The sequence below is a fragment of the Haliotis asinina genome, chromosome 8, assembly GCF_037392515.1.
Source record: "Haliotis asinina isolate JCU_RB_2024 chromosome 8, JCU_Hal_asi_v2, whole genome shotgun sequence".
Taxonomy (NCBI): Eukaryota; Metazoa; Mollusca; class Gastropoda; order Lepetellida; family Haliotidae; genus Haliotis; species Haliotis asinina.
In genome coordinates, this window is record NC_090287.1 from 51,555,692 (window position 1) to 51,578,874 (window position 23,183).

A 23,183-nucleotide genomic window follows, 5' to 3' on the forward strand; every position below is an offset into this window, starting at 1 on the left:
TTTCCTTGCGGCATCAAGGCCAGCTCACTCACTTATGCATCATGAATATGAAAAACATAGATTCGAATACGGATTTTCAACGAGGATCTCCATAAAAGGAAATTGTTTAAATCGTATCTGTTTAAGACGTCGATTAACTAAATCAGAAATTCTGTAATGTTTCTCAACATATTATGCTCTCAAGCAAAAATGCTTCACAGTTTTATGCATGTGCTCAACATTGAAAATATTTTAGGCTCCAAATGACTTTGAAATTGAGCCCTAAATAGCCCGTTGTCAATACTTTGTTCAGCCAGTCCGCCACAGGGCTCTCTTGTCCCATTTCTGACACCGAAACGCTTATCGCCAGGGGGCGCTGAGCGTATCGATCTGCCAACTTTTTACCTCTTCTTCACCACGTTTATGGAAGGGTAACAACATTCAACGTGGCCATAAAGCATTATCAACTGAACCACTCGACAACATCTCGCGTTCTGGTCATGGTAGGCAAGAGGGTGTTGTTTATCGGACTGTCGAGCAAAAAGTAATCAAATTAAGCCAGCTTTGAAGGCGGTGCTTTGTTTATCTGACAAGCGACTCCGAAATACCGCACAGGGAGCTTACAGCGGCCATTATCATGGAAACATCGACAGGCAGATCAAAACACTAACCCTCTTTACTGCATCTTGGTCAAATGCTGTCTATTTGGAGAAATTAGAGGACCTCTCATCATCCATCTTACAATTTACGTATTCCAGAATAATGGAGGGATTCCGTGTTTTATTAAACTGTCAAGAGGTCTTTGGGGATAGGAACCTTTTTAATGCTCTTTTTCAATCATGAAGAATTTCACTTTATTACAACGGACATTATTCGTGATCGAAGCCTGCGAAGCCATAATGGATGATGTCATAATGTAACTGAAAGCAGTGTGGGACTATAAGGATACCAAACTCACATGCAGGGCAATTACCAACCTTCCAAAAACCCTTGATAAATACATGACTTTGCTGTTCAATGATCGAGCGGTAATAATTTTTTGAAAGTATGTTTTACGCCAGGAAGTACATGAAATTAAATCTAAACAGTTATGTTTGAGTGCATGCGTATCAGCATTTCATAGCAATGTTGGGAACACTGAAAATGGACTTTAGTGATGATGGGTTTTTTTTCACCGTACATTTGATTTCCCTAAGGTGATACGTTACCATAGATAAACAATTATGGTTTATGTTCAAACGTCTTTTGCTGGAAACACAAACATTGTAAAGGTAAGGTCGAAAACACAACTATGATACCAGGGTGCAGTTGTACAAGACAACCTTTGAGCGAAGACTACCTTCAGTCTATGTTAAGGTATGGAAGTTACGGTCACCATACCGCTAAGATCGCTTCACATCACCACAGAGAATTACGTTCTTTCTACAAAAACGGGTGCATACTTTCTATTGCCTGTCAGTTTAGACACTGATCATGAGTTCAAAAACTACATTACTCGCTGTTGCATCAAATAAATTCGACAAGGACTGACTGACACACTTAACGTCGGCCAGGGAAATCGGGATTGGCTGGATCCTGCCAATAATACCCTCAACACAAACGCTCTAACACAGGCATCGCATTCTGATACCTGTTGTTGTTGAAAACCTAACCTAATACACCAAGACTCAATCCAAAGGGAGGAACGGTACTTGAGTTCGATTTCTCCGATGAAGCAAATTTAACCTTCCCCGAATCTCTTCATCCTATCGTATTTGACTATTTTCAGCCAGTCAGCTATTTCTTTCTCTACAGCATCAGCAGTCGCGTGAAGTGCTTAAGGTTTGGTCTTATCCAACTCCATTATCTTAATTCTACCTCCGACTAGCGTGGGATACCGATGGTGATATTTTCGTTCCCTTGGCCGGCCCAAATTCCTCTTAAATAGAAAAATAAATCATTTTATGCAGACCACTGTCACGGGCGATAAACGTTATATTTCCCATCCCAAAATTGGCAATGTTCCAGAAACGTGTGCTTCACTATCCCAACTGTGCTTTATTTCCATAGCTTTAAAAAGATTCCTGTGATAAGAAACACACATAGTTCTCGTAAAATTCAATCAAAGTGGCAGTTCAGTTTTCAAAGACTTGTAGAAAGAAAATTGCATGATAGAAAGCGTTTTTCGGTTAATGCAGGGTCTTGAGTTCCAAGCTGTTTTATATGTTGTATAACAGACGAAACTACTTTTAGGTTCCAGAAATCTGTTCCAGGGTTGTAAATTAGCGTGGTACTGGGACATGTGTTGCAAAGTCGGATCGATATACGGTATATCCAATAATATGATTAACTGACATAGTTTTACATTCGCCGACATCATTGTGTTTACTTAATGATGATGCTAATGGATTTGTCCAATTCGGTCCGTGTTCCAGTTCAAGTTTTTGTAAATACTGGGCCCGTAAATAGTCTGAAACACGCTAAGATGGAGAAAAGATTTAGACTTCAGAACGGCAGATTTTCTAAACACGGAATTCTGTCGTAAATCTCGATAAAAGAATAAGATAAATTAAATACATATTTATATCCACACATTAGAAGTGATAAAAAAAAGAGAAAATCATATAATCAGAAGCCAGGAATAAAATTACACTGTTAGGAAAAATAAATACGTTGAATTAATTCGAGGAGCGGTGGGGTAGCCTAGTGGTTAAACCGTTTGCTCGTCACGGCGAAGGCCCTGGTTCGATTCCCCACATGGGTACAATGTTTCAAGCCTATTTCTCATGTCCCCGGCCATGATATTGCTAAAATATGGCCAAGAACGGGGTAAGAACCAATTCACTCAATTGATTTGAAAGTAGATTTTTCTCTTTATCATACAGTTTCATCAGTAAAATCGAAAACACAACTATGTTAGAGCGGCCTGGACCCATTTGCTACAAATTTAAACTTTGACATGTTCTCGACGTTTCCTTTGTCCAATGGCTCACGAAGCCATGAATCCAGTGAGCTTTTATTGGAGTATTGCTAAACGTGGCACAATATTCATCTCGCTAAGTCACCTATATCTCCCTAGTCTCTGAACATGCAGTGATTTCATATATTAAAGAAGTGTATCTTTCATGGTGATGCCAGCATTGGCTTTAATATCAAAGATTACTTCTCAAAGAGTGAGTGAGTGAGTTTAGCTTTACGCCGCACTCAGCAATATTCCAGCCATATGGCGGCGGTCTGTAAATAATTGAGCCTGGACCAGACAATCCAGTGATCAACAACATGAGCATCGATCTGCGTAATTGGGAACCGATGACATCTGTCAACCAAGTCAGCGAGCCTGACCACCCGATCCCGTTAGTCGCCTCTTACGACAAGCATGGTCGCCTTTTATGGCAAGCATGGGTTGCTGAAGGCCTATTCTACCCCTGGACCTTCACGGATCACCTCTCAAAGAAGGGAATCATATGTTCTCAAAAGAAATCATGCATATCTATAAATTATCCATAGGGTGTAATCAGTTGCCCAGCTTCAAATATAAGAGAAACAGAGAAAAAAGCGCAAATGGAAACAATACCAAAAATCTCGCACCCCCTAAACATTTCTACATGCAATACATTGCAACATAACGGGAGGAGCTGGGGTAACGTGACATGAGGGCATTAAACACTTGACGCTCCGGATAAGAAATGGGCAGCAACCCTGTTGTCGTTAGGGGCTACAAGCTGGATCGGGTGGTCGGAGCTGGCTGACTTGGTGATGTCATCGTATCCCAACTGTCTGGAGCTATGTTCATAATGCCAGTCAGTGAAATGTCTTGTCAAGACACTATTATCTACAAACCCCCATCCTATTACGGGAACACAGCTGGAGTAAAAAATAAACCCCTGCTTTCAATACAGTATTAAAGTACATGCACCATCGGAAGTAGATAGAAACAACGGATTTTTAAAAGATTCTTAGCAGAATTAAGTAAAAGTGAGTTGAATTTCGTGTCATGATACTCATAAATATACTTGCATTCATTTTCAACCCGCAAAACATGGAAAAAACATGTATTTTGAGTAAAAGTAAATATTCTCGTCCACAGGCCAAAATGTTTTTCGCCCACGGGCGAGATTTTTAAAAATCGCTGTCAGCGGAATCAAGTCACAGTGAGTTGAAATTTGTGTCATAATACTTATAAACATACTTTCATTCTTTCACAACCACCAAAACATTAATTCTGGACGAAATTAAACATTCTCGCCCATGGGCTTAACCCATGGGCCACTGTACGAGTTTAAATTTTGAGTTTTCGATTTTGTTTTCATTTTTTCATGCTTAGCACATATTCATAACAGCTGCATGTTTATTTTTGTCGAATACCTTGTGAGAAAGTGCGAGGAGTTTCTGGACTTTTGTCGAGCCAGGCACGAGGAATGAAATGCATGAACTGCCCACTTTCTTAGTTAAATATACTGGACAAAAATAGTAAGGGATATATGCAAATATTGAAATTTTGGATCATTGTCTATTTTATTCATTGACAAGCTGATAAAATACCAATCATAAATATACGAATATCCCTTACTTATTTTCCCCAGTATACATTAACACTGCCTTATGGTAGCATTCTGATCTTATGCCTTAACGCAGACATACAAGGAAAAATGCCACGAACCCCCTCAACATAAGAAAGAAATTCACTTTGAATCAATTAGTATAAATTCAAGTGAAATAAAATTCAAGTTTCAACTAGCAAATTTTGTCCATGAAAACAATTTTCGCTTTGACCTTTGAGACTGACTGCTGATTAAGGTCCCGAAACATTGCGTGTTGGACACAGAATTGAATCCATAGTCAGGGTAAAAGTCAATCACCTCCTCTGATCACGAACTGAACTCTTCTAAAGCACTTAACCACATGAATCAATCACATGACGACATTTTTGGATATTTGCTTGACGGAATTGGTATGTGGTAATGTACAAAAACGTCACTGAAGGTTCTTCAGTTGGAGCCATCGGCATGAAGACTTTGGCAATAAAAAGTAATGTTGTGAGCAGCATTTGGTGTACTTTTGAAGAACGTCCCTGACCTTTACATGGCAAATACCAGGTGCAGCTTGTAGACGAAGAAATTAAGAAACAGCTTATTTGCTCCATGCCACATGGCCCATGGGCTTTGGCCATCTGATAATACAGCGTGGGTTCATCGTTACCAAGGTAACCGTGATTGCGTATTATCTTGCGATAAATGGCACCGCGGGGCTGCTGTCACAACATATAGGGGTAATAGATAAGAAACCATACATATCGGTCATTTTCCACGTGGATACCTCCAGTCAAAAGACTGATTCTGTCAGTTAACTGGACTGATATAATCGTGCGCAAGCTCCGAAATTGATAGTAGCAGATTTGAATATGAGGTTAGGGCAGAAAATGGCCAATTTATAAGACCACGTGACCTTATTGTAGATTTTGCTTTGATCCGTGAGTCAGATTTTATCGGGGATTTCCGCCTACTGACGTGCAGCTTGGACTTTAAAAAAATCGATTGTTAAGTTTGGAATGGCGATTCGTAAACCATGAAATTTGAAAATAAATCAATTCAAACATAAATTGTCAATAAGTTGCTGCTGATGGATACAGACTATTTTGATGGTAGCACAACAGCGAATGGTAAGACATACTGAAGATCAAATCTAACCCGGACCTTCATGGATTGTCTGGTCCAGACTCGTTTATTCACAGATCGCAGTCATAGCTGGAACATTAATGAATGAGATGTTACACAACAAACAACCAAAAAAAAAGAAATAGCATCAGTGAAGGAATTGCTTCCGAATTTGACTGTTATCAGTGATTAAGTATATCAGGTCGACAATATCCTAAATACTGGCTCCATGCCCCTTAAACACAAAGCACTGAGCGAGTAAGAGACAGTTACTCACAAATACAATTCCAAAATTACACATGCATACACTATGCCATGTTTGTATACGTATTTCGTGTCTGTTGCTGTGAGTAATGATGGATTTACGTCGCTGTTAGCAAGATTCCAGCAATATCACGGCACAGGACACCAGAAATGGGCTTCACTTATTGAAACCATGTGGGGAATCGAACCCGGATCTTCAGCGTGACGAGCGAAAGCTTTAAGCACTAGGCTACCCAACCATCCCTTCAGGTCTATGGATCCCATCAGTATGGTTCAGCGCCCTTATTCCTGGAGGTAACTTCTTAATTACGGTGGAAGCTTTCTAAAAAGGCACTCATAAGCCACAGATGGGACCGAGATTATATGCTGGTGTTGACAACCTGCCGGATTGGACAGATGCCGGTGTTGACAGCCTCCACTGTATCTGTCAAATTAACTGATCGCCATTCGAGAGTTAACTACGCCCCCCCCCCCCCCCCACCAAAGTAAGGGAGATAACACTTAAAGAGTCAGACAGCATAACTGTCCAAACCAACAGTCAAAATGGCAGTCGTGATATCGTTTCGAGACATTCCCGATCATTTTGGCCCGAAACATTTGCCTTATGAACCAACTATGCGGCAAAAACAACCAATAATACAGATTGAATATTTTTACTTTCCTCTTTGTTTGATTGACAGGTGGCGATACGTTAATTACACATCATGCTTGGGCAGGAGAAAATGTATTAGGCCATTGCAGTCCAACCTTACACAGAGTAGGAATTGACTGTGCCATGATAGATTCAGCTGTGGTCAATAAACTGTGGACATCGGCACATTGGTCTGTTAGAATAGTGTTAGTTTGTTTTCCCACGATAGTCAGTGATGCCAGGTACGCTTCTTCGACCGATATATTTGCTAACTCAGCAGTGTGCTTGTTTTCATTTGGAATGGTAGACTGGATATGAACAATATTTGGAACCTCGCTTAAACTGAACGGGAGCTAGATAACCTACGAGCTATGAGTGCATTGACAACACAACTGTTTATAATTACCTCCTAAGTACTGATTCCCTTAATACAGTCTTCCATGGATGTGTATCCAGGTATACAACACTTGAATCGGTATAAGTTTCATGTTGTGGCCATCCATCTCTTGATACTAGCAAGCTTTAGATAGTTTATACTACTTGATAGACGTTTAATGTGTCTTACGTTAGATATGCAAAACTAATTTGTTCACTGAGTATCGCCACAATGACTATCCTTAAGATGATCAATGCAAATACAAGCACACATACATAGATAAGGTACTGACCGTGCTCTTACAATACCAGCAACAGAAACAAGGATTCTGTGCTTGTAGTGTTGTATTCTGCTAATCACTGAGGAAGTGACTTCAGATTTTAAGTCAAATCGGCAATACTGCAGCCATATCTTGACTAACTAATCACTGCCTGTGAAACAATACGAGTAGGTACCACAGAGTCTTAATGCAAATTCCGCCATGCCAGTTTCACATAGCTGTTCTAGAAAAAAAATCAAAACCACTTTCAGTCTGTTTTTATCAATGTAGAGCATCATACTGACACCTTTCACTGTAAATTTCCAATTCTACGCCGGCTATGTTCACGTGCACATCGTTAAAAACACTGGCACTAAACTGGCGCGTCTGCACGAAATGCATAACCCGTTACATAATGACCGTTTTGTAAATCCATGTACAAACCACACACCTTGGTTACCATATTATATTTTCCCCCAAACTTTGTAATATATACAATTAGGCCTAGTCCAATTGGTGGAAGCTCTCCCAGTGCTGTCCCGACCAGACCTGATTTTATTAGTGCGCGCTTTCTTAATGCTGGCCCGACCAGGCCTGATTGAACAACTGCGAGCTTTCTTAGTGCTGTCCCGACCAGGCCTGACTGAATAATTGCGAGCTTTCTTAATGTTGTCCCAACCAGTCCTGATTCAGTAAGTGTGAGGTTTCATGGTGTTGTCCCACCCAATCCTCTTCCCATTAGTACGAGCTTTTCTAGTGTGTCCCAACAAGTCCTGATCTCATTTGTGCGAGCTTTCTTAGTGTGTCCCAACAAGTCCTGATCTCATTTGTACGAGCTTTCTTAGTGTGTCCCAACAAGTCCTGATCTCATTTGTGCGAGCTTTCTTAGTGTGTCCCAACAAGTCTTGATCTCATTTGTGCGAGCTTTCTTAGTGTGTCCCAACAAGTCCTGATCTCATTTGTGCGAGCTTTCTTAGTGTGTCCCAACAAGTCTTGATCTCATTTGTGCGAGCTTTCTTAGTGTGTCCCAACAAGTCCTGATCTCATTTGTGCGAGCTTTCTTAGTGTGCTGCAGACAGGTCTTTCATACACCTGTTCTCTTCCGTTGCTGAGCCTTTTAATACTGATCATATTAATGTTGCTATGAGTCAAGATCCGACTTAAGCGGCCTTTCCACGCACCTGATACTTGATACTAGCGAATAATGTGTTCAGTCCTTAATTATTAAGTAAAACTGAATTATTCGTCGCATATCTCTGAAAGGGATTAAGTTGCAGCATTACCCACACGCAATCCTCGTGATCAAAGTCCCTTCTATAAATATCAGAATTTAATATTAATTCATCAGTTCAAATTCTCAGTGTTAATTATTGACATTTCGTGTTCATGCACATCGATATAGTTATTACGCAACGATAGTTCTGGCTTCGTTACATGGATGTGTTGTCTGACGCCTCACACCAGACACAAGTCCGGCAGGAGAGCGGAGCGGAGATTTGTTTGCTCACAGATCGATCATCAATCCTCGGATTTGAGTCGGATTCCGCCATTGCAACACGGTACTCAATGTGTATACATAACCAAGTGATGTTACCTCCGGACAGACTGTTTGCTCGGTGTACGCCGTGGGTTTGTCAGAACGGCTTGTTCCGACTTGCACGGAGGCCAACTTTGAACAGTACCTCAGTTATAACATGGCCTTTCAGCTTAATGTGTGTGCGTGTGTGTGTTTGTGTGTTTGTGTGTGTTCATTTACTGTACTTTCTGTTTTCTGTGTTGCATTGTCGTTTTCATTTGTTTTTCGGGGGGTTGTGTTTTGTGCTTATTGTTGTTGTTTTTGTCTCTTTTGTATTGATTTGGTCACATCTTTCTTTTTTATTTATTTACGTATTTATTTATTTATTCATTTATTTATTTATTTATTTTTTGCTGGGGGGCTGGGGGACTGGGGGAGGGGGGAGGGAGGGATCGAGTGGACAAGCCCGCTAATTTGACTGGCTCATTTCATCGTATACCCATGCTGTTGATCACTGGGTTGTCTAGTCCAGACCTATGTTTGGTTGATTTAAACGACATACCAACCAACCCGCTTTTAAAGGAAACGGGAAAGAAAACTGTCATCCGGGAACCTATGTGTTCGAGACATGATACAGAATACATCGCATCCAGGCCTGTTAAATTGATATATGTACACTGCTCCTTTAATGCATGTTTTTCATTTAATATGTAGATTAAGTAGGAATAATACCAGTGTGGCAAACGAAAGAGCTAAAAACAAAATAAAGTACGATGAGATGGAATTTCTTATATCTTCGCTACTTATTCACAGGATTAGTAGAGGTTATGGCAATCTGGCAGAAATATCGACAAATTGGTTGTAGCAATTCAAACGTTTACCCTTGGCAAAATCGATAAACACTTGACAAAAGCCCCATGAAAGGCTTCTGTCTCAGCTATACATAGATGTAAAAACACATGCTACAGCTGTTGTTATTCTCAAATCAGAAGGTTACAAATGCACGTGATAAATGGAACATAAAAAAGTGAATTGTTCATTCGAGACCGGGAGCTAGACCTCTGCTGCATCAAAACATTATTTTTTGCGCGTGTACTGTTGCCTTTAACTGAGGTAATTACCCAAAGTTAATTAACCGCAAAAGCTCATATTTATTTACCTGACTACGAATCGGGCATGGAAATATGACAATTTCTTCAATAAGAGGAAATTACTCCGCCCTGTTGGATCTTGTTTTCTTAATTCATTTGTAATCACTCGCCCGTTCAGTAATTCCCGATTTGGCAATAGACTGGTCACGGAACAACTATTTTTTTCCGAAATATATTGATCCGTTTGAATTATGTATATCTTCATAATGACACACAAGAGCGTTCGCGTTTGTTTTATTCGTTGGACAAATACTGTCACCAATCACGCATGTGTTATAAATGTTGATACCAAACAACCATATCAAAATAACTAGGGTATGTTATGCATAAATTGAAGGGGTGGTGGGGTAGCCTAATTATTAAAGCGTCCGCTCAGCACGCTGAAGACCAGGGTTCGATTCCCCAAATGAGTACAATATGTGAACCTCGTTTGTTTTGTCCAATATCGTAATATTGCTGGAATATGGATAAATGGCGTCCAACCATTCCCACCCACCAATAAAACAAAAACGTATCAGACAAAAGCCACTCAAAGAACAAGGGGCGTTCAAGATTCGATTTTTATGGATCGAATTTCATGAATCTAAACAGCCGTCACTGAAAAACTGGTACTAATTTCTTCCGAGATGTCAACAGAACATAGCTGTCTAGAAAAACGCAAATTGTTTCTTGATGGGAATCAGTAAGGAATGGAAATATGACCTACGCAGAAACCGAATCAGCCATTCCGGAATGAAGTTGGTTAATGATAACACCGTGATCTAATTCTCAGAATCGAGATGCGATACAGAGCTCCGACAACATCCTCAGATTGTTTACTTTGTCTGATTGTCCCAGACTTGATGAAGGAACCGGAAACTACCGATCTCGTCTGAGCTCCAGATACTCAGCCACAGTCCCAGAGGTACAAGCTTTCCTCCCATGTTGACATCACCCGTGATTCGACTGAGAAATGTGAGCTTCGCTGCACGGAGTTCGAGCTAATTGCTTTCCTCTTGATAGTTTGGAAAACTCTCGGTACCAGGCAATTGCTACAGACTGAGCTTCGAGTTCACTAGCTTGTGGAAGTATACAAACTTGATAGATTCAATTCGGGACGGTAACAAAATAATGTTGTTGACATGAATTCTGTTCCTGATTGGTCAGCTAGAAAATGAAGACAAATTATGTTTGAATTTTAACAAAAATGTTTATTTTAACAATATTATCACAGGTTCTTTGGAATCGATGACCATCACCTGGTGCTTTGTAATATTCATAAAACAGTCTAATTCGAAGGGGGTACTAAAGGAGTTAATATCTACCTATGTATCTCAGACTACAGTATTAATACAACAAGAACACATTCTTGTGAGAGTTTTTTCCTTCATCTGATTTGACAACGTTGAGATATGGACACACTTCTTCCATGCGCTTATACACCCAGGATGTCTGGGTCCTGTTCCGCCAAGTGACAGTACCGCTACGACAGTCGTAAGTGAATGGTATGGGAGTTAAGAATCTTCACATTTACTTCACATTTACTTCATTTCATCAACAAATCTTACACCACAAAGGACATTAGTATACACAGTGTACAAGTAAGTGGACAACATCATCACTGGTAAATTTGATGGCTGATCCCCATTATAAACACCGTATGGATCCCCATACGTTGAAAGTATTGCCATCTGATCATGACATGAATTAATGAATTCCTTGCATCAAAATAGAAAACATCGAAGGGCATATGAAAATAATGGCAGTTTTTTAGACATGCAGGAGTCTCTGGGCATGTTTGATAACTTCTGAACTAACTTACAATTTGGAAAATAATATAAACAATATAACTAAAACTCACTGATTATTATACATGTATCTGTGACAGCATGTTTCCGCTGTACAATTCTAACATAAGACATCGAACGATGTCTTAATTCGATACGTATAACTCGATTGATGAAATACGCATTACCTCAAAATTACTAAATGCGTGTAATATAAGTCGAGTGCATGATATATATTAATACACTGGTATATACTGATACACCCCCCCCCCCCCCCCACACACACACACACATACATGTATAGAGAGAGACAAGACAGAGAGAGAGAAAGAGAGAGAGAGAGAGAGAGAGAACAGCATAATCAGCTGTAACAAATAAAAAACAAGCCACTCAGCAATAACAAAACAAAAAAAAACCATATATAAGACATGTTAGAAAACTGCCAAGATTCCACGAATGCAAACATTTTTTTCAATCTACATAAAATAGATGACGTGTGACCTCATGAATATGTGTACATTAATTAAAATAAGAAGTGTGACATAAAATTTAATGTCGCATAGGCACTAGGAATGAGGAATATACTTGCATGGTATACCTACATGGTTTACGCTAGCCTTGCTAACAAGTCAGAATGTTTACACAAATACTGGAATAAACCAGTTTTGCTACTAAGAGGATTGTGGAGTTGCTCCTTCCAGAGACATATATGAAATGACTGTCTCAAAAAGTATGTACACCTCGAATATGTATGTTAAGTGTTCTTGTGAACACGTTCACGGTCTCTGGGATGAAGGCTTCGTTAACCAGGAACAGCGTGGTATTAATACCCTCATTTCCCCAGAAATGTGAGCTTCGCTGCACGGAGTTCGAGCTAATTGCTTTCCTCTTGATAGTTTGGAAAACTCTCGGTACCAGGCAATTGCTACAGACTGAGCTTCGAGTTCACTAGCTTGTGGAAGTATACAAACTTGATAGATTCAATTCGGGACGGTAACAAAATAATGTTGTTGACATGAATTCTGTTCCTGATTGGTCAGCTAGAAAATGAAGACAAATTATGTTTGAATTTTAACAAAAATGTTTATTTTAACAATATTATCACAGGTTCTTTGGAATCGATGACCATCACCTGGTGCTTTGTAATATTCATAAAACAGTCTAATTCGAAGGGGGTACTAAAGGAGTTAATATCTACCTATGTATCTCAGACTACAGTATTAATACAACAAGAACACATTCTTGTGAGAGTTTTTTCCTTCATCTGATTTGACAACGTTGAGATATGGACACACTTCTTCCATGCGCTTATACACCCAGGATGTCTGGGTCCTGTTCCGCCAAGTGACAGTACCGCTACGACAGTCGTAAGTGAATGGTATGGGAGTTAAGAATCTTCACATTTACTTCACATTTACTTCATTTCATCAACAAATCTTACACCACAAAGGACATTAGTATACACAGTGTACAAGTAAGTGGACAACATCATCACTGGTAAATTTGATGGCTGATCCCCATTATAAACACCGTATGGATCCCCATACGTTGAAAGTATTGCCATCTGATCATGACATGAATTAATGAATTCCTTGCATCAAAATAGAAAACATCGAAGGGCATATGAAAATAATGGCAGTTTTTTAGACATGCAGGAGTCTCTGGGCATGTTTGATAACTTCTGAACTAACTTACAATTTGGAAAATAATATAAACAATATAACTAAAACTCACTGATTATTATACATGTATCTGTGACAGCATGTTTCCGCTGTACAATTCTAACATAAGACATCGAACGATGTCTTAATTCGATACGTATAACTCGATTGATGAAATACGCATTACCTCAAAATTACTAAATGCGTGTAATATAAGTCGAGTGCATGATATATATTAATACACTGGTATATACTGATACACCCCCCCCCCCCCCCCCCCCACACACACACACACATACATGTATAGAGAGAGACAAGACAGAGAGAGAGAAAGAGAGAGAGAGAGAGAGAGAGAACAGCATAATCAGCTGTAACAAATAAAAAACAAGCCACTCAGCAATAACAAAACAAAAAAAAAACCATATATAAGACATGTTAGAAAACTGCCAAGATTCCACGAATGCAAACATTTTTTTCAATCTACATAAAATAGATGACGTGTGACCTCATGAATATGTGTACATTAATTAAAATAAGAAGTGTGACATAAAATTTAATGTCGCATAGGCACTAGGAATGAGGAATATACTTGCATGGTATACCTACATGGTTTACGCTAGCCTTGCTAACAAGTCAGAATGTTTACACAAATACTGGAATAAACCAGTTTTGCTACTAAGAGGATTGTGGAGTTGCTCCTTCCAGAGACATATATGAAATGACTGTCTCAAAAAGTATGTACACCTCGAATATGTATGTTAAGTGTTCTTGTGAACACGTTCACGGTCTCTGGGATGAAGGCTTCGTTAACCAGGAACAGCGTGGTATTAATACCCTCATTTCCCCAGACTGGTCAATGAATCTGATGACGATATTAGTCATGTTGCAATTATGAAATAAAGAAATATTCACATTTCGATTGAATCAGAGGTCTGATAAAGCACCATCACGGGGGGTGATAATATAAGTTATCACATCGTGTCGAGGGAAATACGGGTTTTATCAGTCCCGAGTAAGGTTGTATTGAATACAACCTTACGAAAGACAATACAGCAGTTAAAACCCCGTATTTCCCTCGACACGATGTGATAACGCATTTATCTAGCTGAATGTTTTCACTAAAGCAAAACGAAACAACAGGCGTCGAATCGACTTGCTGCCATGTTGACACCAGCTGATCGTTTGACCTCAATGAACCGCACGTCACTAAAGGCTTGTCGATGCACGCTTTTCTCACTTCTCGCGTCGTCACCGCTGGCGGATCGTGATGGATGTACATGGTATTTTATCAGAGTCACGTGGACCAATCAAAACTCGACATTCTTACACGAGGCTAGATAATGACTCATGACACATCGTCGTCATAAAGGATGCATCGACATAACTAAAGAAGTCGGGCTAAAGAATTCTAGCTGTATAGATTGTGAGTGGGTTCTAATTTTACGCCGCGTTTGGTAATAGTCCAGCAATATCACGGCAAGGGACACCAGAAATGAGCTTCACACATTGTACCATGTGCGGAATCGAACCCGACTCTTTGGCGTGACGAGTGAACGCTTTAACCACTAGGCGACCCTACCGCTTCGGCACATGAAGAGAAGGGCTGTAACAGTACGTGAATTGGTTACATATCATTAACGACCGGATATAAAACAATTGACTAATATATTTTGAATTGAACCCGGCCCGTCGGGTTTACAAGCAAACGCTTTAACCACTCAATTGCCATGTGCCAAAGATGCGCCAGAGAATGAGAGTAAGGTAATGTGGGCATATTGTTGTGTTTGTAACGTTGCATGTTTAGAATTGTGAAAGTACGGAGAGTCCGTTCCCTAATAATCAACACACGCTGGTATGTGTGATTGAGTAAGTCTTAACGCCGCTATGTACATAATTCAAGCTACACCACGGCGTCTCGCTCTAAACTGGTTTGTTTTGTTTGGTCGTTGTTCAACACAGCACTCAGCAATATTCCAACTATATGGCGGCGGTCAGTAAATAATCGAATCTGGACAAGACAATCAAGTGATGAACAGCATGAGCATCTATCTGCAGACTAACCTTGATATTCACAGGTTCAATGAGATTGGCCTTGGGGGTGTTAGGTTTGGGGCAGTAGCTAATTTTGCAAATGCAACCGGGATTCAAACGAACAATGACAGGTTTCTGTCGAGCCAAAGGGACACACCCCATCCCAGAAAATTGCATTGTCAAAGACAAATGGGTGACCCGAGCTGTATCATCTGCCTTTGACTTAATTTGAGCATGTAATTTAAATGGAATTTCGCTCTGGGTTTCCTTCTTCGCAGCATAAGAATTATCCCTGACGTTAGCCTGATAGTGACATAACTTCATCCATGAATCTATTCATCAAAAGTAGGAACAGCAGTATGTGTCGTTGACAGGAGTCGACTCCAGTCGGAAACTGTCGTTCATTTCCCGTACCACTGGAAGTGCGTTTCCGATTCTGTTCTTGATCTGCGTTGCCATGGTGACGAATGCCTGTTGGACGTTTGTAGAATTTCTTGCGCTCGTTTCCAGGAAAGAAATGCCAAATTTCTCTGCGCATGCCTTTATGAAAAGAAAAAATAAATATAGAAAGTATAGACAGTATCATGTGAGTAGCTCCACGTAGCAGTAAGGGCTCATCTGTGTGAGTACAAAACTACAATACAGGAACCTGACTCAGTATATGTCCTGTATATAGCGTTAAAGTTCCGCACTAGGGTGATAGCATCATTCTGTGTCCCAGCGATGTTTATAAAAACGGGAAATGTGTCACTGGCTATCATCAAATATAGTTCAATAATATATTTGGTATGAAATTTGACAAATCATTTTCAGTATATGCTCTTGTATCTCCTCAATACATAGTCATGCGTTACAAGGTGCACGTGCATGTCCATGCACAACGCACAGTTTGGATGTTTACATGTTTGTTGGCATCCAGGTTCTAAACGTTTTAAAACTGACAGCACACAGTGATTGTTCGGTAACTAGGTGCTAGAACACTTCTATGTAACTGCAAATGTTGCTGACGCAATGCCACGGGTCGCTAAAGATCAACGTCAAAGTGCTGTGAGTATAAACAAAGCGAAGTTTCCAGGCTCAATATTATCTCTTTGGAGACGTTAATACTAGGTCAATACTTTTGCCCGGGCCTGTCGTCAACGCGTGACGTCACGTGAAGAGGGCAACTACACTTGGTCGGTGCATGTACGGAATCGATACCAAACCGGTATATTGTCATCCCTGGTTTGAGACCAAAACCCCTACATCCAACGAAATGCCTAACTTTGCTTCCAATTTATTGTGAGACATGCCTCGCAGGCATCTGAGGTTTAGAAGAAACGATTTGGACAGTACACAGTAGATGAACCCAGGTTCATCTGGGAACCTCTGATGAAGGAACGAAGGACTACAAGTGTCAAGGAGAACATCATCAGTTTTGGGATGGAAAAGCCATGGCATGCTGTCGTCTCACAACCACTGAAGAAAACAACGCATCACTATTTAGGACACTATTTAAGGCAATATAAATGTCTTAAGCTACCAGCCCGATATGGTTCCAGAGCATGTTTTATACCTAGTGCAGTTTCAGGGATGTTTTCACCTGACATTTACAGGAGGATAATGCCCGCCTATACATGTGTTGTAACAAATTATTTGAGGTGGGTTACTCCGAGACTACTAGGCCGGCTGAATCTCCACTGCTCTCCCCAACATATCTGGAATGCGATGACGAGGCCCTACGTCCGGATCAGAACCAGCAGCCTTAACGTTAACGTTATCAAAGTTTGGTTAATCTTAAGTTGACATTTGGAAGGTCATGCCTCAGACTATTTTCAGCCACAATGTGTCTTCAAACAGCGATGCTCAGTGGACACGCCTTAATGATGGTCCCACGCGATAGTGATAATTATTTAATTGGTAATTTAGTTTAACCACCCCTCTGTCGAGGTATGAGGCTCTGTCGCCTGTAACCAGATGTTAGCTTTGTCCAGTCATGAAATCGTCAGACGAATGACAAAATAGTTTTTAATTTTTTAACAGCAAAACATTTACTCTATTCTACTGTTACTAATTTATTTTCTTTTAGAACACTGGATCTGTTTTTAATAAAAGTCACTAACAAGCAAAAATATAGTCATATTTCCCTGTCCCCTGTGAACAGGACACAACATAAGAAGGGAATCACACGAAGATTCTCATCACAGTCTAAACGTTCCCTTGCAGCAGACATACATAATGAAATACCGTCGAATGAATGCGTGTCCAGAATGGATTTGCAATCATTAGGAATAGGACAAGGCATGCAATAGGTTGTGCACTTAAAGGGGGTGATTCGCCTCTTTAATTCCCCACTAGAAAGATCGATTTCGACGCAAATCAGTGTTTACCACATCTCGAGATCCGTGGTTGAAAGATAACGTAGATCGGATCAATTACATAGACACGAAACTGTAGATTAAAGTGCGGAAATAGGAAGGGATGGGATATTTGCGCCTCGGGTAAAAAGCCAACTCTTTCCAGCCGATGCCACAGGAACGCCGTACGTTTAAATGTGATTTGATCTGAACAAGGTCCAGTTCGTACGACCCGTGGTACATCGACCTTCACAATAGTAGCATAGATACAAATATATTATCAATATTCGACGGCCATAATGCTAATATTGTTTCTTTTGTCGTTGTGGCGGTAGGGCACATTTCTTGGAGTTGTTATTGACAGATAGACAGACAGACAGTTTATTTGCGTAATATCGGCCTTGTGGCCTATAATACAGTTATACAGTTATTTAACCGTTGTACAGTGGTCAACTGGGTGCAGATCTTGCTTGGAATATATCATGCAAAAATACGGCAGTAAAATATATTACCTGACTGTTCCTTGATTTGAGGATTGATTCTAAGGCTAATGGACCTCTATACACTTTTCCAAGTTGTAAGTAATACTTTTCACGCCAACATTCGTAATATTTACACTTGAAAAAGACATGATTCTCATCTTCAACTTCCAAGGCATTACATACTGTACACACAAAGTCTGTTATTGTGGCATCTTTCTTACATCTAAATTTGTTTATCTTCAGATTGTTGTGGGAAATTCGGAATTTGCAGTATGCACGCATTAGGTTTTTGTTTTTTAATTCAGTGATATACGGTTCCAAGTGAAGGTTATATTTGAATTGTGAATAGTGTTTTAGAAAAGTTGAGCTACAAATATCATTATGCCAAGTCTGGCAGGCTATATCTTTGATGCGTTGTTCGAAGGTTAGGATGAATAACTGTACATCGCCAACGCCTTGGTTTAGCCATACATGTGAAAACCCGTTTCTGAATAAAATAGATCTAACACTTGACATCCAATTAATTTTGCCCAAATCGTCAAACACTTTGAGCATCTTATAACACTGTATGGGATAACGCTGTGGATTCATGTGTAACAGTCTGAACCAAAACTTAATTACTTTTATTTGGCTGAAGACATACATTGGATAACGTCCAAGTTCACCGAGGATGGCCTTGCTGGATGCAAATTTTCCAATTTTGAGAAATCTTTTAAAATACATCATCTGAATCCTTTCGATTGAATCTGAATACTTGTGTCCCCATATTTCAGCTCCATAGAGTAGTATTGGTGCTATCTTCGTGTCAAATATCATCCGTGCCGTAATTGCGTCAATTGGTCAAAGCTCTAATGGTTCGTGAGCAAGAATAGTTCTTCCAACCTCCTTTATAACAGCACTGAAAGGAAAATCTGTGCAAAACTGTGACGAAAATCACAGATTTACCATGATTACAGGACATGACATGTCTACCTGAGCGCACAATTTTACGTGACACTGTGTAAAGATAAATATTTTAACGATTCTGACAAACGGAAATTCATTTATTGAGTAGCAGATGTATCAACGTGTGGCCATGTGGCAAATTTATGTCCCTCCATTAATTAGTGATATTGAACTAGCTGTGAATGTTGACTGCAGGTGAAGTTGCAGTCTCACTAGTGTTAGCTGTCTTAGAAAATCATGCACTTGATTCATGCTTATCACTGTTCAACGGAAATGTATTATATATTATTGAATCGTCTCCTCGTACTCAGCATGTGATAAGCATCAGATAACCCACAATGCACTTACACTTCCGGAAGCGTGTCCTACCACCCTCTCCGATGATAGATCGCTCTTGTTACCAATCAGCAGAGTGCTGACGTCCACAGGGGCAGATTTGTTGACGGTTTCCACCCAGGAAGGAACTGAATCAAAAGAATCCTGGAAAAATATAGAATATATTATTCGTCATGCTCAGTTATACATATTCTTATATTCATATAATTTTATGTATAACGAGGATGTCTGTTACATTTGTTCGTTGTTCGGACTATGCAATATTCCAGATAAACGGTGGCGTTTGGAAATATTCTAGCCTGGAGCAGACAAACCAGTGATGAACAGCATGAGCATCAAGCTATGCACTTTTGATACGGCGAAGTGTCAACCAAGTCCGTGATCCTGGCCATCCATGACAAAGAAGTGGCAGGAGAAACTTATCTTGAATTGTATGATTAAATTGAATTAGAAGTGCACGTATGATTGGGAAACCGTGAAGGTCCGGGGTAGAATAGGCCCTTAGCACCCCATGCTTTCGGTAACTGGCCTTTATGCTTATCGTAAGAGGCGACTAACGAGATCGGGTGGTCAGGTTCACTGATGTGGTTGACACATGTCATCGGTTCCCAATTGCGCAGATCGATGCTCATGATTGTCTGGTCCAGACTGGATTATTTTCAGACCGCCGCCATATGGATGGAATATAGCTGAGTGAGGGTAAAAGTAAACTCGCTCACTCATCTCTAACTGGGTACGGTTCAGACCACCTAGTATCGGGTTCTGTAGAATATAATCAGACTAGTTTCCTCCAGACTTGGATTGAGACAGGTGGAGAAACTTGCCTCGGGGCGATTGGTTTTGTCGTACTGACACAACTTTATTTCCAAAATATAAAAACTTTAATGTTGAAATTCAGATAGTCATTAAGTTTACAATACTACCATTCTAATAAAAAAATGTACCTAAGGTTATTGAAAGCGAAGAAAAAAATAACAGAAAAACCTTATGAACCAATATTGTCTATCCTAATGGCACGGCAATCTGTAAGCACAGATGCATATAATCAATAAAACTTCTTCTCTGTTCTCATATATCATCTATGAGCAACAACAACTTTGGCCATCGTAATAAGACAGATGTGATTTTAAATCTAGGAACACAACCCATTCTGTTAAGCTATAAAGCTCGACAAATGCATGCCCCATTTGGTGCTGCGGCGGTAATCAGAAAATACCATTATTCAATAAATATCAAGTAGGTCGTAAAACGAATAGACACTGTCTTCTCATATATTGTGTCATAAATTCAGAATACCATTGTGTGTACTGTGTGACATTCCTGAATGTTTAAAATTAAGATATTGGTAATAGTATTTCAATTAATCCATTATGTACATCCTTTCGTTTTGCTTCGACAATAATTTTGCATTTCCCCAGTTTTACACACTTCGGATTTCACCAGATATACAGAACCAGGTTCCCCTCATGTAACACACACTTAGGATTTCACTAGATATACAGAACCAGGTTCCCCTCATCTAACGCACACATAGGATTTCTCCAGATGTACAGAACAAGGTTCCCCTCATGTGACACACACTTATGACTTCACCAGATATACAGAACAAGGTTCCCTCCATGTAATACACACTTATAATTTTACCAGATATACAGAGCCACCAGTTAGTAAACGAAACAAGATAGCTTATCTCTGTAAAAACAATTCAGTTAAAACATGAAATGATTTTTTTTTCAAAAGAGTTGTTTTCCGGGAGAAGTTCTGTAACGAGTCCTTGTGTGCATGGCTCGCACGAACGCAACAATTATAACATTCTCTGCTCCCTATTTAATGAAGTTAACTCGACAAGCCGTTTGTGCCAATTGACCTTACGGTTCATACATGTGTAAAGTAGCTCAGGTCAAACTGAGCAAACTGCATGTATATAGCACTCGCCTTGCTTGTGATGGAGTAGACCAGAATAATGCCATGTGCTCCTCGGAAGAAGTTACTGGAGAACGACCGATACCTCTCCTGTCCTGCAGTGTCCCACTATATCAATAAAGAAAAACGTAAGTCCTCCTGAATTTAATATTTTAAATTTAATCAGCTGACAGTTTACCATCTTATTACTATAGAGATTGTGTTAAACCTTGACAGACATTGTTATTAATTGGTAGAGCCATGATTAATGATGAACTTACTATTTGTAGCTTGATTATCTTCCCGTCAACAAAAACTGTTTTAATTTTCTGGAGGCAACGAAAATACAAAAAGCAAAGCATGAGATATCGTCAAAATCAGTTCATGAGTTCATGATAATTAGGTTATAGACAGAAGAGTTTTCTTAGCTGTATGATCTACGAATAAAACTAGATACTATAATTTAAAAAAACATATTCACTGATGCATCTTCATGTTTTGTGTTTTTACTTATATTAATGTAAGTGGGGAAATATGGGGATGTACCACTCTACTGCTGCATTGTTTATGGTATTTATATTCCTAAGGCTCTTACATCGTCCCTCTCATTTCGTAACTAGATTACATTTTATAAAGAAAACTTACAAAGTCAACGCCAACTGTCGTCTTTGTATCAAATGAAAATGTATCGTCCTGTCAACAACAAAAATGAAATGATAAACTCAGCAGAGTAATACTTATGAAAAGAAATACATTAAGAGATAGAACATCATCAAATTCCGAATCATCTTTTGACGTTGAATATTATTACAGTTTCTTTAACTTTCTGTGTTTCATTTTTCACGCAAATTCAGACAAAAATGTACACTTCACATTGTTTCTCACGAAAATGTTAACTTTCCAGTACACGATCCGATCTGTCTTTTATAATCACCCATTGCTATTTATAGACTGGGAAATCCCTGGGTAATGCGTCGTGACTATCAGCAAAATCTCAAAACGCCCAAATTGTCCAAAACACAAAATGGCAAACACTATATGTCTACTTACTGCAAACCTCGTCATTAAACATGATTTTCCAACACCGGTGTCGCCGACAAGAACCAATTTGAAGAGAAAATCGCTGCAAAATGCAAGTCATCTCAATTCATTCAATGTTTAGAACAGCGATTATTTGATAAACATCAACGCTATTTCTCAATCCAGTGGTTTGACAAGAACAGTGGTGAGTTGTTATAAATGTAAACGTTATGTCAGAAAATGTGTTCTCGACTACTCCAGTACGATTTACTTACTAATCCGAGGCTGCCTTCGACATGTAGGCCATTTTGATTTCGTGTTTTGTAGCCTATGAGATATGACGGCGTCTCACGCATGTTTTGTGTCTAAATATAGAATCACGTGATCTTTAATCACCAACTAATCTATCGTTCAATATCTAAAGCTGTATCTAAAATCACAAAGGGAAATTCCGATTTCTACTTTCGAAGCGATATATAGGATTTTCAGCTTGAATATTCATAAGAGTAGGACATTTATCTTGAAGTCTAACTGATATATGTTCAAAAGTAATACCTGTGTAAGACAATCTATGTATGAGTGTGTGTGTGTGTGTGTGTGTGTGAGTGAGAGAGAGAGAGAGAGAGAGAGAGAGAGAACGTGTATCAGTCGTTGGAAACGAGCATCATATTAAACTAGATCGAGTTGTATCTATTACAACCTAAGTCAAAGTATTGCCAAACGTATAAAGACGGACTAACCTTTAGTCCCAGAATAAGTATAATTTTGACAGTAATAAATAAACCCATTCATATTGAATATAGGTACCCCAGTGAGCTGAATGACAACCTGGGGAAATTCAGACTTGCTTCAAATAGGCCTCAGCATTGCAGGGAGGCTAGGCAGTGGGGAAATT

General features: G+C 39.5%; 1 protein-coding gene across 1 annotated transcript; it reads right to left on the reverse strand.

Moving 5' to 3' along the window:
* Positions 1–12,638: 12,638 nt before the first annotated feature.
* On the reverse strand, positions 12,639–22,634 carry LOC137294983 (uncharacterized). The gene is made up of 7 exons (XM_067826218.1): positions 22,564–22,634; positions 22,319–22,391; positions 21,914–21,961; positions 21,550–21,597; positions 21,302–21,397; positions 19,379–19,510; positions 12,639–15,807 (listed from the first exon to the last, which is right to left on the reverse strand). The coding sequence occupies exons 1-7, from the start codon at positions 22,593–22,595 to the stop codon at positions 15,607–15,609; spliced, it is 630 nt and encodes a 209-aa protein (XP_067682319.1). The 5' UTR covers positions 22,596–22,634; the 3' UTR covers positions 12,639–15,606.
* Between the last annotated feature and the right edge of the window lie 549 nt (positions 22,635–23,183).

What these genes read in the sequence shown, in the direction of transcription:
- LOC137294983 (XM_067826218.1), bottom strand. Translation starts at nt 22,595, where the DNA reads ATGGCCTACATGTCGAAGGCAGCCTCGGATTA. An exon ending in GTTTAATGACGAGGTTTGCA is followed by an intron (nt 21,962 to 22,318) that starts GTAAGTAGACAT and finishes TGTTGTTGACAG; the next exon opens with GACGATACATTTTCATTTGA. An exon ending in TAGGACACGCTTCCGGAAGT is followed by an intron (nt 15,808 to 19,378) that starts GTAAGTGCATTG and finishes CTTTTCATAAAG; the next exon opens with GCATGCGCAGAGAAATTTGG.